We start from the raw sequence: 14551 nt of genomic DNA, 5'->3' as shown, positions 1-14551 counted from the left end.
TTATGATCAAAATTAGTTTTTAGGATGCGTCCGCGTATTGTTCATTGAAAGTTTGAAACGAAGGGAGTACAAAAGTAATATTTTTGACAGAAAATACAAGAGTAATTTTGAATGTACATTTGGAAGACCACACACACTTAGAGCATCTACAACTGGAGTCTTCATATCCTCCTTAAACGTTCGAGCGGACATCACGGTCATTGCTCGGATAGAAGAAAGAAGAAAAAAGCCACCCAACCGCAACTCTCACTTTGTTCAGGTAGTCCGCCACGTAAGATGTGGCCCATCATCGCGGACCACCTTTCTCATTCTTTATTGTTTTTATATTTTCTCTCTTCATATTCATCAATCACATGTATGTAACTGGACGTTTGAGGAGTGTGGTTGTCATGCAAGGAATGTGGGGGACACTGACCGTAAACTATGAAGGCCACATCCACTTGGCAGTTGCTTTTAGCAAAGAATTATTAAAAAAACTCAGATGTGTTAAGAGATGAGGACATGTACATGCGGATCTTGAGATAGGTTAAAGTTATACTACATGGGAATCTCATAAACAAAAAGTTACACTAGATGGAGTGGACCAAAACCTGACATCAAACCACAGGTATGGGCATCAAATATAAAACAACCGCAATGATTATAACAATTGTATTAAAACTATGATGACTTGAGCAACATTATACTACTTGCGCGTTTAAAACAAATCCATGCAGGCATCTTGGGTTTACATAAATTTTGTAGGAATTCTATAGGATATGGTTTCAATAGGAAAAATATATCCTTTTGAGTCATTTAGTTTATAAGAATGAATTCTTATTTCTATGTAGAATTGTTTCCTATCGTTAAAATTTCAATAAATGAAAAATTAGCTCACACCTTGTGGAAAATCCATATCTTATAAACCAAATGACATGTCTTTACTATATGAATTTAAATATGCGTCATCTTATTTTCTATGACTTTCCTATTTACTCCCTTCGTAAACTAATATAAGAGCGTTTAGAATACTAAAGTAGTGATCTAAACACTCTTATATTAGTTTACAGAGGGAGTATATTATATTCCTCGTCTATGAAACAAAGAGACGTTTAGGATTGAGGATACGAATCGAGTGTTGTGAAAATGTCTACATTGCCTTTTTCTCGCAAGGTCATTAATATCTCTTTTTGTCCCTCAGAAGCAAGCCATACAAGCGAATGCGGAGCCAATAATCTTTTCTCCTTTGTTACTGATTAAAGATAAAACCGAAACACAATGACTAAAGTCTGATTGAGGTGTAGAAGGCCATATATTTTGAAAAAAGCTGGAGAGGTTAAAAGAGCATCTTTAGTCACTGCACTTCGATGTGGTGGAGATGTATATGTGCATTCATAGGAGTGAGTGTATGCATGTATATATAAATGCTTACGTATGTAATGTGTTCGAGAAAAGAAATGGGTGATTTATGTAATAGTACATATGTAGGTAAGCTGAAATTAATTATGGAGTGAATAAAACCAGAGATTGATCCAAACAGGTATGTGCTGAAAAGCTTAAAGTTAAACAACTACAGTACGACAATTAGGTCAGGCGGGCGCCCATATCTTAGAGCATCTCCGGCCGTTCCGCCCCCGAGGACGCTGAAAAAGCGCCGTCTGGGGCCGAATCGGCGCTTACTTTCAGCGTGGGGGCGATTGCATTCTCAGTCGTCGCCCCTAGATCGCCCCCAACTTGGCGCAAACTCGGCGATTTTTTCATTCAAATTTGTACAAAAAAAAAACAAAAAACAAACAAACTACGCCTAGCCCTACTACGCCGCGGCCGCCGCCCGCCTTCTACATGCCGAGGAACCTGTAGAACTGGATGTAGTCACCTCGGTCGTCGTCGTCGTCGCCATCATCGCCGCTGCCCTGCGTCCCGCCAGAGCCGCCCCCGTCCCTGCTGCTCCCCTGACCAGGGTCGCCGAGCGCTGGGGGTTGGACGGCCCGGGCGCCTCCTCGTCGTCGTTGTCGAGGACGACGACGCCGCCCTCGTCGCATCCGCGGCGACGGGCCTTGATCTCCTCGTAGGCCCGGCACTGGCGCGCCACCTGCTCGCGGACGTAGTCCGCCTTCGCCCACTTGAGGGTGGTCTCGTCGGCGGCGGCCATCTCCGCGTGCTCCTTCTTGACGGGGACCAACCCCAGCTCGGTCTTTGGCCGGACTAGGCGGAGGGAACGCGGGGAGGGGCGACCGCCCCCGTTGATGACAAGGGCGCCGCTGCGGGTGCGGCGTCTCCAGCGGCTCCGGCTTGACGGGGCGAAGCGCTGGCGACTTGGAGGAGAGCGAATCGAGCCCGACAACGAGGAGGTCACCGCCTCCATTCGCCCCGGCGTCCAGGAGCTGCCACGGCGGCGAGAGAAGGACGGGCGCGCCGTGTTGCTGGTCTCGATGTGGTCGAGGACGACCTTGAGGGTGCGGCCGTGCACGCCCACCATTCGCGCCGCCCGTCGGCATTGAGTCGGCCGCGGGGTATGTTGCCGTTGGTGGAGGCGATCTGGTCTTCGTGGTGGCGGTCGAAGTACATAGTCCACAGCGTGTGGCTGTCGGCGGCGTACCTCGACTCATTCCGCTGCGCCTCCGACAGCGATGAACGGATGCAAGCGATCTCGGCCCGCCGTTCAGCCCCGGTGGCACCGGGACGCCGCCGGCGCTCAACTTCCATGAGCCCGGCACCCGCATGTCTGGCGGTGTCGGATAGTCGGCCTCATAGAGGAGGCGTGCCTCGTCCTCGTGGAGATGGCGGCGGCCGAAGTCGTTCGCCGCCGCGGAGTCGCCGGGGTACCACTCAGCCATTGTTCATCGGCGAAGAATGAGGGGAGAGAGTTGTTTCTGTGGTGAGACGAGGTGAGAGAGAAGGCGAGTTGTGGCGACTGTGGCGTTCACCGGCGGGGAGGTCAGCTTTTATAGCCGAGGCGGGGCGGTGAGAACCTGCATGTCGGGTGAAGTGTTGCGGGAGCGGGCGGGATGCGCGTCGCGGCGTCTTCACTGCGCCGCCCGTGAGGCATCAATGGAGACTGACTGGCACGACAGCGCGGCAGCCTTGGCATTGATTCCCGCGGGAACCGAGGCGATGAAGACGACGAAGCAGCGTGTCGCTGACTCGGTCGGCCCATTCCTATTGCGCCAAAATCGGTTTCCCCGGCGCCCCCCAGCGTGCCGGTTTCAGTCGGGTCCGCCGGCGCCAGTTTCGGTCCAAACCGGCGAAAAACAGGCTCCTAGGGGAGCTCCTGTGCCGTTTTTTGGTCGTCGGTGTTAAAAAATGGCCTGGGGTCGCGGCTGGAGATGCGCTTAGCTAGAGAGAGTTTCGTCGGAATTAAACATGTTTTGGTTCGATGAGCCTCCTGAATGTATTCTGCAAGTTGTTTCAGATGACATCCCTACTCCCTAGCATGGGATGAGCAATAAAATTGAACTGATTCTCAAAAAAAAAGATACCGCAGACTCCACATATATTTTGATTTGACGGGCCTACACTAGGCAAATCTATCAAAAGCAACAGGGTAGGTGGTTGTAAAAAAGAACAGGGGATGCTGGTGGGGGGCTCAAACAGCTAAAAAGCTAAAAGTAAAAAAAAAATAGTACCGATGAAAGGACCTTTCCACCGCGGCTACCACGCTGTCCACTTTGAGCGCGATGACGACACTGCATAAACTATGGCGATTACTGACCAAACTTGGTGGGCTGCGACGCTAATTGTATTATTATAAACAAACCCGGAGCAGGAGCTGAGAAGAGCTACATTCATACATCTTCCCTAACCATTCATTCCTCACCTTTAAGAAGATAGCTGGCTGCAAGATCACTCGCTGCTAATTCCAGAGCAAGACTTCGCGCCCAAATATGGCGGATGTGCTCGTTAGTCTGGCGGCGTTAGTGGCGGGTGTAGCCGCAAGAGCAGTCGAGGAGCTGAGGGTGGACAGATCTGCACCACCGGGCCAGCAAACAGTACTTGCGCAAACGCGAGCGCGGGCGCGAGTGCGGCCGGAGGAGGTGTCGCTCAACAGTTACGCGCTCCTTCAGGTGTACGTTTTGATGGCGGTGACGGGGTTAGGCTACCTGGCGCTCACATGGTCGACGGTAGTCCTCCTCGGTGGCTTCGTCACCGGGCTGGAGAAGAAGGATTTTTGGTGCCTCACGAGCATTAGCATGGTACAGGCAGCAAGGTCAGTACTTTAAAGCCTCTTTATTCTTACTAATCTTTTTCCTTGTATTTGGTTTTGCAATCTTCACGTCTGTCCATATGCTTTTAGATATATCATTTTGCTAAGAGTCAATTATACGGGTGGTCCTAGAAGTTGGCGCAAACGGTCATTTTAATGCTAGAACTTATGATATACATTGAACTGATGCAAAAATTTAACTTAAACGTGCAAATACAGTGCTAATCATGTTTCTATACACCAGCGACACGGACGTGTCATGCTAGCATGGCATCAGCCCCGCTATCGCTGACCCCATGGTGGAGTCAGGGCGTGTGGCATGCTCCTTTTGCAAAAATCCCCTTTGATTTTTATTTTGGGTTTTCTATGGAAAGGCCCATGTAGGTGTACACTAGCTGGATGTGTGGCATCGGGTGGGTTCCATCTCTAAGCTAACAATTAAAAACACAGGCCACCCAGAATTCTTACTGGTGACATCGGATAACCCACGTGCCTAGCTAGCCAACAAATCCACATAAGGGCATGTACAATGGTGGCATGTGGATATAGATGCCTCATGACAAAAAGTAATTTGAAATATATGTGTTGATTTTTTCTCCCCAATGCAAGCTACTACTAGTGAACCTCATCAAAGAATAGAAAGTGACTTTCACTACACATGCATCCCTCCTCTCCATCAACTTTATGCACCGAACCACATTTTTTGTCTCTAAGCATCTGCCTCCTGGAAAGGATCCCGCTTCTTCATCCGAACCTACTTTTTCTGTTATCCGATTCTACATGGCATGTGAGGCATCACCCTGAGGCTATGCATTGGTCATGCCCTAACAGTTCATGTCCTATTAGGATACTGAACATTTATATCTTTTGGCTAAGTGACATGAACTCCAACTTTTTATTCGGAAAAAATGACACGGCCGAGGGTTTCAAACCCAGCGACTGGAGATATACCGGCGGGAAGAACTACCAATAGAACCACTGGCTCTTCTTAGCTAGAATGGATTTTTAGCATCTATGTCCATGACATATCGCTCGCTGGACTAAACCAGACAGTAGTTCGGTCGGCACATTTTAAACATGTTAGTTTTCTCTTTTTATTTTTCCAAATTTGTAAAGAATATGTAAATTATAATTATATTTGTAATTGCAAATATGTATTTATTTGAGAATCCGTAGTCTGCTGGCACCCTAGGCTCATTTTTTTTCCATACATATATTCATATTTGTTTCAAATACATTTTTTATTAAACACACAAACTTTATTAAAATGCAGGAACAGTTTGAAAACACCATAAGAAGTTAAAGCATGATCACTTTTATACACAACATCAATATTTGTTAAAAAAATCGAGCTTATATGATCATTTTCTAAAAAAATATCTTCTTAAATTAATTTAAATGCAAACACTTTTAAAAATTATACAAACAATTCATAATTAATTTGATGGATTTTCTAAATTAATAGGTGAACATTTTTAATACAATTTATTTTATTTTATGTATATTATTTATATTAAAAAATCAAAAATGAAAAAACTTTTTTAACACGCTCATACACTTACCCCTATGAACGCACACACGCACACCCTACCCCTATGAGTATCTTCAAGAGACTGAGCAGAAATATTATTTTGAGATTTATGAAGTCACCGTAGGCGCCTTCTCGTTCGCGGGAACGTCTCCTCCCATTGAAAGTGCATCGCCGAAAATCTTAAAATAAATCTAGAAACAAAGAGAGCAGCAGGACTTGAACCCTGGTGGGTTGGGGATGCCATTGTCCCTCTAACCATCCAACCACAGATTGGTTCACGAAAATGAAAAAAGCTAACATAAATTGTAGCCCACGGGCACGTTCTGTTATAGACAAAACCCCATTGTTATAGTCTGGGCAAGTATGGAGTCTGGGAATGAAGTTGGGGTGCGGTAGGTTGCACTAAGTAAGTAGGTTTATTATCTTGCATTGCATCTTGCTTGATCAATACCATGACCTGGTTATTGTATTTGTTATGTTACGATGGTTTGTCTTGGTTTGCTTGTGGGCTAAAGCTTTTTATAGTTGACTGGACCAACCAACCACTATGTACTAAATATGTATAGCTTGCTTTTGGATTGAAGCTTGTCCTGGCATTTTTTTTCTATTTATTTTTTCGTTTCTACTTAGAACTAAATCCTTATAGTTTTTTAGTGATTTCTTTTTTCTTTTAGGTGATAAAAATTATAAACTTTCTGTTAGTGCCATTAGCTTTAAAATTTGAATAGTTTAAATTTGAATTTTTTAAAATTTGTGCGAATCACTAGTTTACTAAGTTTGTGTGAAAACACTTTGTAGAATAGTTAAAATTGGTTTTTGAGTCAATCTTTTTCCTGCTATTTAATAGTTGGTGGCACTTTTTTGTTTTTTTGTTGTGTAGTGATTTCCTTTTTATTTTAGGTCACAAAAATTATAAACTTTCTATTAGTGCCATTAGTTTTAAAATTTGAATAGTTTAAATTTGAATTTTTTAAAATTTGTGTGAATCACTAGTTTATGAATAACTTTACTCAATTTGGTAATTTTAGTTAGTCATAACAAATATTATAGGCATTTTTTCTTTTTTACTATTTATTTTTTCATTTTACTTAGAACTAAATACTTATAGTTTTTTAGTGATTTCTTTTTTCTTTTAGGTCACAAAAAATAAAAACTTCTCTGTTAGTGAACATAGATGCATTTATAGAGAAAATTAAACATAAATTCATAATTTATTTCTATTTATGAATTTAGGTCCAATTTCCTCTATAGGTGCATCTATTTTCACTTTGAGAGGAGCTCAACAACGCAGAGAGGGACGGGCTTATAAACAGGTGTGGACGCCCATTCGGTTGGCGAGGTGGGACTAAACTCTGGGCAAACCCTTTAGTCCCGGTTCATGGCATGAACCGGGACTAAAGGGGAGTCTTTGGTCCCGGTTCATGCCAAGAACCGGGACCAATGGTGGTGGGCCAGGAGCCAGGCCCATTGGTCCCGGTTCGTCCCACCAACCGGGACCAAAAGGTCCAGACGAACCGGGACCAATGACCCACGTGGCCCGGCCGGCCCCCTGGGCTCACGTACTGGGTCCAATACCCCCATTGGTCCCGGTTCTAGACTGAACCGGGACTAATGGGCTGACCTGGCCTGGACCAAAGCCCTGTTTTCTACTAGTGTGTGATCATCATTAGGGGGTCTAGCCCATGCTCGCCCCTTTTGTCTCCGCCCCTGCTACACTGAGATGTGCAACTTCGTGTTATGCACCAACCAACTACCTAGTAGTCGATATGCAACATTTCTATCTAACATGAAATTGGCACATATGGCACTAATGTTGGTATTCGTAGCAATAAAGCTCTTTCCTGAAGCCCAAAAGTTATATAAAAAAATCGTCGAAACATACCCATGCAGGATGTAGTCTTGAAGAGCTTATTGTGAGGAACCTATGAGTGAAAACACTTGTTAATTTTGGTGCTCAGTTAAGAAATTGTGACTTTTTTAAAACACATTTAAATGCATAAGTTTAGGGCTCCTGGTCAGTGCATTATGCGTCGGTTAGGAGTTCAAGCGCTCATCGGCTACAAAAAAAGGGCGGCCCATAAAAATTAAAATCTGAAAAGAATTTGTAAAAAAGAAAAAGTTGGTGAATTCAAAATGTTCATGGATTTTACAAAAAGTTCACAAACTTCAAGAAAAGTTTAAGAATAGTTTTTTGAAAAAAATTCATCGACTTTGAAAAAAGTTCATCGAATTTGAAAATTTTCACAAATTTAAAAAAATCATCACATTTGGAGAGAATTCAAAAATATAGAAAAACATTTCATCGACTTTTTAAAATAATTCAAAATTTTAATAAAACTTCACATTTTTTTGAAACTTTAATCGATTTTTCAAAAAAGTTCACAAATCTAGAAAAAAGTATATCAATTTTGAGAAACAAAATCATAAAATTTGAAAAAAGTTGATGTATTTTAAAAAATAGAAAAGGAAAAACAAAAATAACAAGGAAGTAGAAAAAAATAGAAAGAAATAAAAAAAGAATAAAACCGAGTTAGTAATCACAAGAATTGTTTTTAGACACTATTATGTGTGGTGTCTCTCGTGCTTACTGCAGCTAAACGAGAACTAAGAGATCACAGGTTCGAATCGCTTCACGCTTATAATTTTTGTAGTTTAACGTAAAAGGAAATCTAAATGGGCCGGCCCAATTCGTAGGGGGTGTGCGCCTATTTGTAAAATGCAGCGCTTGAAGCGTCACTTAGGAAATGCCTACGTACCTCAAAAAAAAGGAAATGCCTACGTTCTGTCCATCCCCTCACAACATAAAATGCGAGTTAGTTTTGTCCATCCCCGCAGCCGAGGCCGCTGCCTCCCAAGGATCCGCCGCCGCTCCGGCCCCCACCAGGCCAGAAGATGCGCCCCAGCCATCAGACGGACGGGACGAGCCCACACTATCGCGCTCACGTGCCGCCTGCGCATCCTACAGCTTGGCCCGCAGAGAAGCCTTGTAGGCCATCGGATAGGAATCACCCGCCCCCGGCGACCTCAGAGGCCTCTTGCGACTGGAGTTGCGGTCACTAGACGAGCCGCGCATCCGATCCTTGGCCACGACGCCCGCGAACAAATGAGAGAGCAGAGGAGGCGGGGGAATGAGGGAGAAAGTGCGAGGAGGGATCCTAGATCTGAGGAGATCATGACGGGAGGCGGGAAACCCTAGCCAGGGGTCTGGATGCCTCTTAAGTACCCAGAGCAGGCCAAGCCCATGCGGCGGGAGGTGGACGGGGGCAGGCAGGTCCACCCAGGCCCATAAGAGGAGGGGAAGACACATTGGACACGACTGGGCCAAATAGGCTCCCCACCAGCCGCGGCCCAGACCCCGGCCCACACACTAGAGCACACAGCCCAGGCATGGCCCATCCCCAATAGCCACCACACCTAGGGCTGGGGGTGAGGCAGGGCTGCACCCACCGCCGCCGCCGCTGCCCGACGCTGTGGATCACCAATTCCAGGGTCGACGGGACGACAGAGGCGAGGCCGGATCAGACAAAGGAGTGGGAGGGAGGGGGGGACGAACCGGGACCGAGGATACCAGCCTCAAGGGAGTGACGCCCAAACTTACCAGGACGACGAGATTGACGAGACACCGCCGCCGCCCAGCCAGATCCGGCACCCCGGACGACAGAGAGGCCCTTCAGGCCCCACCACGACCGCCCGGAGCAAAGCGACGATGATAGGACGCATAGGACGAACCCCCAACGATGGAGGCCAGCGGCACGGCGGGGGGTTAGAGTCAGAGTCCGACGCATCATCCACCCGAGCCCAGAAGCGGATGCCCCGCGGGGGCGAAACAGGCGCCGCAACGGGGTGAAGGGTTGGATCCACCAAGTCCTAGACCAGCCAGCCCGCGAGGGAGGGAGGCTGAGAGCAGCGCCACCCATGGCGGAGGGGAGAGCCGATGGGGAGGATGAGGAGGGGGAGGAGGGGAGAGATGGGAGGAGAGCCACCCTCAATTCATCGTAGTCCAATCACTTTATTAATATATGACCCATCTTACAGTCATAAATTTTTTTGAAGCATATGCTGCAGCAGGCTATTACTCTACAACATGTTTCTCTCTCTCCACTGGCTGTAGCGTTCCTGATCCAGCCGTGGGACCAGTGGTAAGGGACCCATGTGGCAACGACTAACAGCTTCTCTTTTGAGTTTTTGGGGCTGAGCAAACAACTCTTTTGATGAGATATGCATCCCGCTTATTCGGGGAAAAAACAGTGACGGCTTTGTCAGTTTTGAAGCTGCCATATTTGTTGTAGGAGTTAAAAGCACTGGGGCCCTAGAACTTGCTGAGAATGTGATGATTTGGTCTTAGAACTTGTAAAATGACTCTACTCAGTCTCACAACTTACATTAAATGTGCAATTTTGGTCCTGGACCAATCACAGAGCGACAAGTGGACTCATCGGGCCCGAGCCGGTCAGCGCGCGTTTTTGCAAAAAAAAAAACCCTGCCTTTCGTTGTAAACAACTGCGGTATAAGAATGCTGCACATTTGACATCGGATTGTGTGCCTGAAGGTGATACCGCTAATCATGCTCCAATTGTTTCATGTGGCCCTGTATTTCTTTTGTCCGCTTGTAAGCCAAATTAATAATGTGACTAGTGACTAGACCACTGAGTTTACAAGCAGTTCATCTCAGTCTTATAAACAAATTATCATTCAAGGAAACAAGACTGCAAATATTTGTACCAAGAATAGTTTTGCCATTCTCAAGTAATATTGCTGAAACAAGTTTGTATTGATATGTGATCACTTTATCAAAACGATCGACAGATAAAGATACAACTGCTGCTCTTGGAAAAAAATCAATTGACAACTGATGTAACACACTTAACAAAACATTGGCGTTCAAGTCACCTTGTCAGTAACCTAGAAATTAGAATAATTTCAACACTCCCACTAATAAGCTTGCGCTGTTTGCGAGCACTGAAGCTTCAATCGTCTTAATGTTCATCTAAGGTGGTCATTGGCAGGGCAGGATCGTAGGCTCCATGGCCGTGGATATGCTCCTAGTGCACATTTCAGGGCCAATTTCTGTGACCCCTTCTTCCTGAATAGTTATAATGCTGCCGATCAACATCCTTTTTTGGGGGGCTACTGGTTTAATTCAATATAAGGAAAAAGATAGCCTGGAGAAAATATAGCGCATATCTTTGCAAGGTTCCTGAAGTAAACTGTTGTGTAGTTCCCCGTTCGGAAGAAAACTTCTATCTGATCAGCAAGAACCAACTGGGGCTGCGAGATAGCTCCATCTGACCAATCTTTTTAAAAACAGGAAGTTTGTTAGAGACTACATATGTAAAACCATATGACACACTGAGGTTTGGGCATTGTTATCAACTCATCACCCTGATTAAATGGGATGGAAAAAAAGGAAAACCAGGTCACTATGTTTTCTTAAGCACAGAAACAATAAATATAACTGTCATTACCAAGTGTCTTGGAATTTCCTATTCTTTTATCAAATCTCCATATGCTTTGGTTAGTTATGAAACTGAAACAAGAGTCACGGCCCACATCAATATTGTCCAAAAATGTGGATAGCTTGTACTCTGCAGGATCCGAGGCATATGTCTGATCTATGACCACATCCACCGTCTGAAATTTATATGAACCAAGTTTGAGTTAGATGCTACTAGTAAATGGTAAATAAATAGTCGGTCCAAGAATTGTGAAATAATAGACCATACGGTGGTTTGCGGAATTTTCTTCCTACATGTACATAGTAAAAGAGAGAGTATTTAACAAAAAACTACCACAATTCGTGAAAACCGTGCCTACAAACTATCATTTTATAAATTTGTGCCGGAAACTACCATATTCTCATTAATCCCTGACTAAAAACTACGAAGTCCGAAAAGAGCCCGATTTGACTCGTTTAAACGCGTTTCTGACTAGTTGGGCCCACATATAAGCGGGCTAAAAAAGCAATCAGGTCCCTAGAAATTTTTCAAAAAAGCAATCCAGTCCTGGCTGTGGCTATGGCCGGCCCCCGGCCGTGGCAGCGGCCAAGCCGTGGCTGTGGCCAGCCATGGCCGCCCGTGGGCGCGCTGCAGCCGTGAGCGGTGAACGACTCCGAGCTGTGGCTGGTTGTCGTGGGCCTTGCCGCCCGCCGGCCGACCTCGCCCGCTCGCGCCCTGCTATGTTCAGCCGCGCCCGGTCTCCTCTTCCACGCCCTGCGGCCTGCTCTGCGCGCGCACGCGCCACGCCCACCGCCGCGCGCTCCCGCCGGCGTGCACGCCCATGTCCTCCCACACCTGCGCCGCGCGCACCCTCCCTCTCGCCTTGTCTGCGCCCAGCTCCCGCTCCGCCGCTCCCTGGGCAGCTCCTTGCCGCGGCCGCCTGCGCCCCGTCCCGTTTTCGCCCGCGCGGCCGCCGCCCTTGCCCCTCGTGGGCCAACTCTGTCATAATCGCGTCTAAAAGAGCCAAATCGTGCTATTTTCAGACTTGGTAGTTTTTAGTCAAGGATTAGTAAGAAAATGGTAGTTTTCGGCATAAATTTGTAAAGTGGTAGTTTATAGGCACGGTTTCACGAATTGTGGTAGTTTTTTGTTAAATACTCTAAAAGAGGCCCAGTTCATTTTAGAACAATGTTAAAGTTCATATAAGCAGTCAAGTGGTAAGAAACGAGCTCTTGTTAGCATCATCTGAAATGGTGATCGGGCGGACATTTTTAGCTGTACAAGGTGTGACAATAGGTTCTTTCTTAAATTTTGAAACTGCTGCAATAACACGAAGTGATGCTATCTGTAACTTGTAGCTTTCTCTGACAAATGTCCATACTCCCTACAGCAGTAGTAGTTACAGTACACTGATGATCAGTAAAAACTGTACATTCAAAATTTTGCTTAGATAAATGCATCAGAAATTCATGATCCCTTGGGTGTAAAGTTGCATACCTCTGTGAATTCAACCCATGCTACTATAGGTTTGAATCGGATGCTTAGGGCAGCAGCTGCTTTGCTTAAGCACAACTAGTTTGTCTTAATGCATTAGGAGAAACAACTTGTCTTAAAATTTTGAGTTACTTGTTATGGTAGCAATATTACTGAATGCATACACAGAGTCTTCTATCTCAATCATAACAAAGCAAATTCAGTCACATTTTATTGGTCTTAACTGCATCATATACTGCATTGGCCCTGTCTTCGGAGTTCGTGAACGTTCCCAGGTATTTAATCCACTTGGCCCTCTGCACAGAGCCACCAATATTAGATCTGGCAGTTCATATAACTGCTGAGACAGTGTATTCTAGGCAGTGATCTTACCTGCAACGGAGTGTCCTCTTTGAAGGGTACGTAGGCTGTGAAGTTGCAACCTTTATCTTAATCCGTGCTCACGAAATGCGCGCGGAACTGCGAGAGTTTACCTGTGTCTGTCCTGTTGACAAGCTGAACATTTCCAGTTGCATATGCCTGGAGCACGCACTGAGAAGCCACCTGAGGTGATGTTATCCCTTTCAAGTTCTCCAGCACCCCAAGTAGCTGCACACACGGCAACAAAGGCTCAGATAGCTAAAGCATCACACGCAGAAAGCATCATCACGCCGCGCCATTGCCGATCAATCAATCTGCAGATTAACCAATGCGTGCGCGTGTATTTATGAATATGAATTTGGTATAGTACCTGCATGAGGAGATAGCTCTTGCCGTCCCAGGCGTTCTTGATGACCTTGAAGCCCTGCCCGTAGTACATGTGGAACAGCCTCGCCTCCTCCGCCCGGGACACCGGCCCGGCCACCACCGCGGGCGGCTTGCCCACGGCCGCGAGGCGCAGCAGCAGAGCCGCCCACAGCCACAGCAGCGCTGCGCTCCAGTGGCACGCCATGGATTGCTGCTCTGCTCTGCTCTGCTCAGCCGCCTCTTCTGCCTTGGAGCTCGCTCCGGAGGTGACGGTGAGTGAGTGTGTGTGCCCGTGACGGACAGGGTGTGTCCAGGGTGTGCGTGTGTGTTGGAGGGGATGCTTTCGTGTCCTGCGGGTTGATTACAACGAAAGGCAGGGGCCTCTTTACAAAATGCCGCACACTGATCGGCTCGGGACCCAGGCGTCCACTTGTCGCTCTGTGATTGCTTAGGACCAAATTTGCACATTTGATGCAAGTTCTGGGACTAGGTAGGGTCAATTTGCAAGTTCTAGGACCAAAACATTACATTGTGAGCAAGTTGTAGGATTTCCAGTGCTTTTAACTCTTGTTGTAGCATTGCCTGTTCGAGGTGGCTTGGCTAGTGTGATTTCAGTGTTGTTTTTCGTGCGCTTTACACTTGGATTCGTCATTCTGAAGTCCGAGTCACCAGATGACGTTGTCTGCAGTGTAGATTTGGGGCCCTCTGGTGTTGTGCGTTGAATTTGTGCTTGCCGGTGCTGCCTTGGTCGCTGGCAGATGGTGCTCTTGGTCTTATTCTAGGTACCGTGTCGCAATGGTTTTTAACCGATTTTCAATTTGACTGTGCAACTATCTTCTTATGTTATGATGGTAGAACTCCTTCCGTGATTGTCGGTTTGGGCAAAATCAAATAAACATCAACTCACTATAATTTATACTCCCTCCGTCCGAAAATAAGTGTCCTCGATTTAGTACAAACCTTGTACTATGTGGGAGTATTACCGATCGGGCACTGACCACGCATTTGGAATGTCATACACAGGATCTTCAACGACTCAGGGGACAACCTATTTCCTATATTTCGGAAGCTAATGAGAAATCTTGCGAGGAAGGTTCTTGCAAACCCTGTAGAAGGTGTTCTACAAAAATTGTATCAACATCGCACAGGGCATGGTGCCTTAACTGTTCTCTGGGTACAAGC

At 46.2% G+C, this 14551-nt stretch overlaps 1 protein-coding gene across 1 annotated transcript; it reads right to left on the bottom strand.

Moving 5' to 3' along the window:
• Positions 1 to 13015: 13015 nt before the first annotated feature.
• Positions 13016 to 14063, bottom strand: LOC123181594 (uncharacterized). The gene is made up of 2 exons (XM_044593902.1): positions 13374 to 14063; positions 13016 to 13231 (listed from the first exon to the last, which is right to left on the bottom strand). The coding sequence occupies exons 1-2, from the start codon at positions 13572 to 13574 to the stop codon at positions 13073 to 13075; spliced, it is 360 nt and encodes a 119-aa protein (XP_044449837.1). The 5' UTR covers positions 13575 to 14063; the 3' UTR covers positions 13016 to 13072.
• Between the last annotated feature and the right edge of the window lie 488 nt (positions 14064 to 14551).

The sequence above is a fragment of the Triticum aestivum genome, chromosome 1A (assembly GCF_018294505.1).
Source record: "Triticum aestivum cultivar Chinese Spring chromosome 1A, IWGSC CS RefSeq v2.1, whole genome shotgun sequence".
Taxonomy (NCBI): Eukaryota; Viridiplantae; Streptophyta; class Magnoliopsida; order Poales; family Poaceae; genus Triticum; species Triticum aestivum.
The sequence above is the reverse complement of the archived record's forward strand: the minus strand, read 5'-3'. Positions and strand labels throughout refer to the sequence as shown.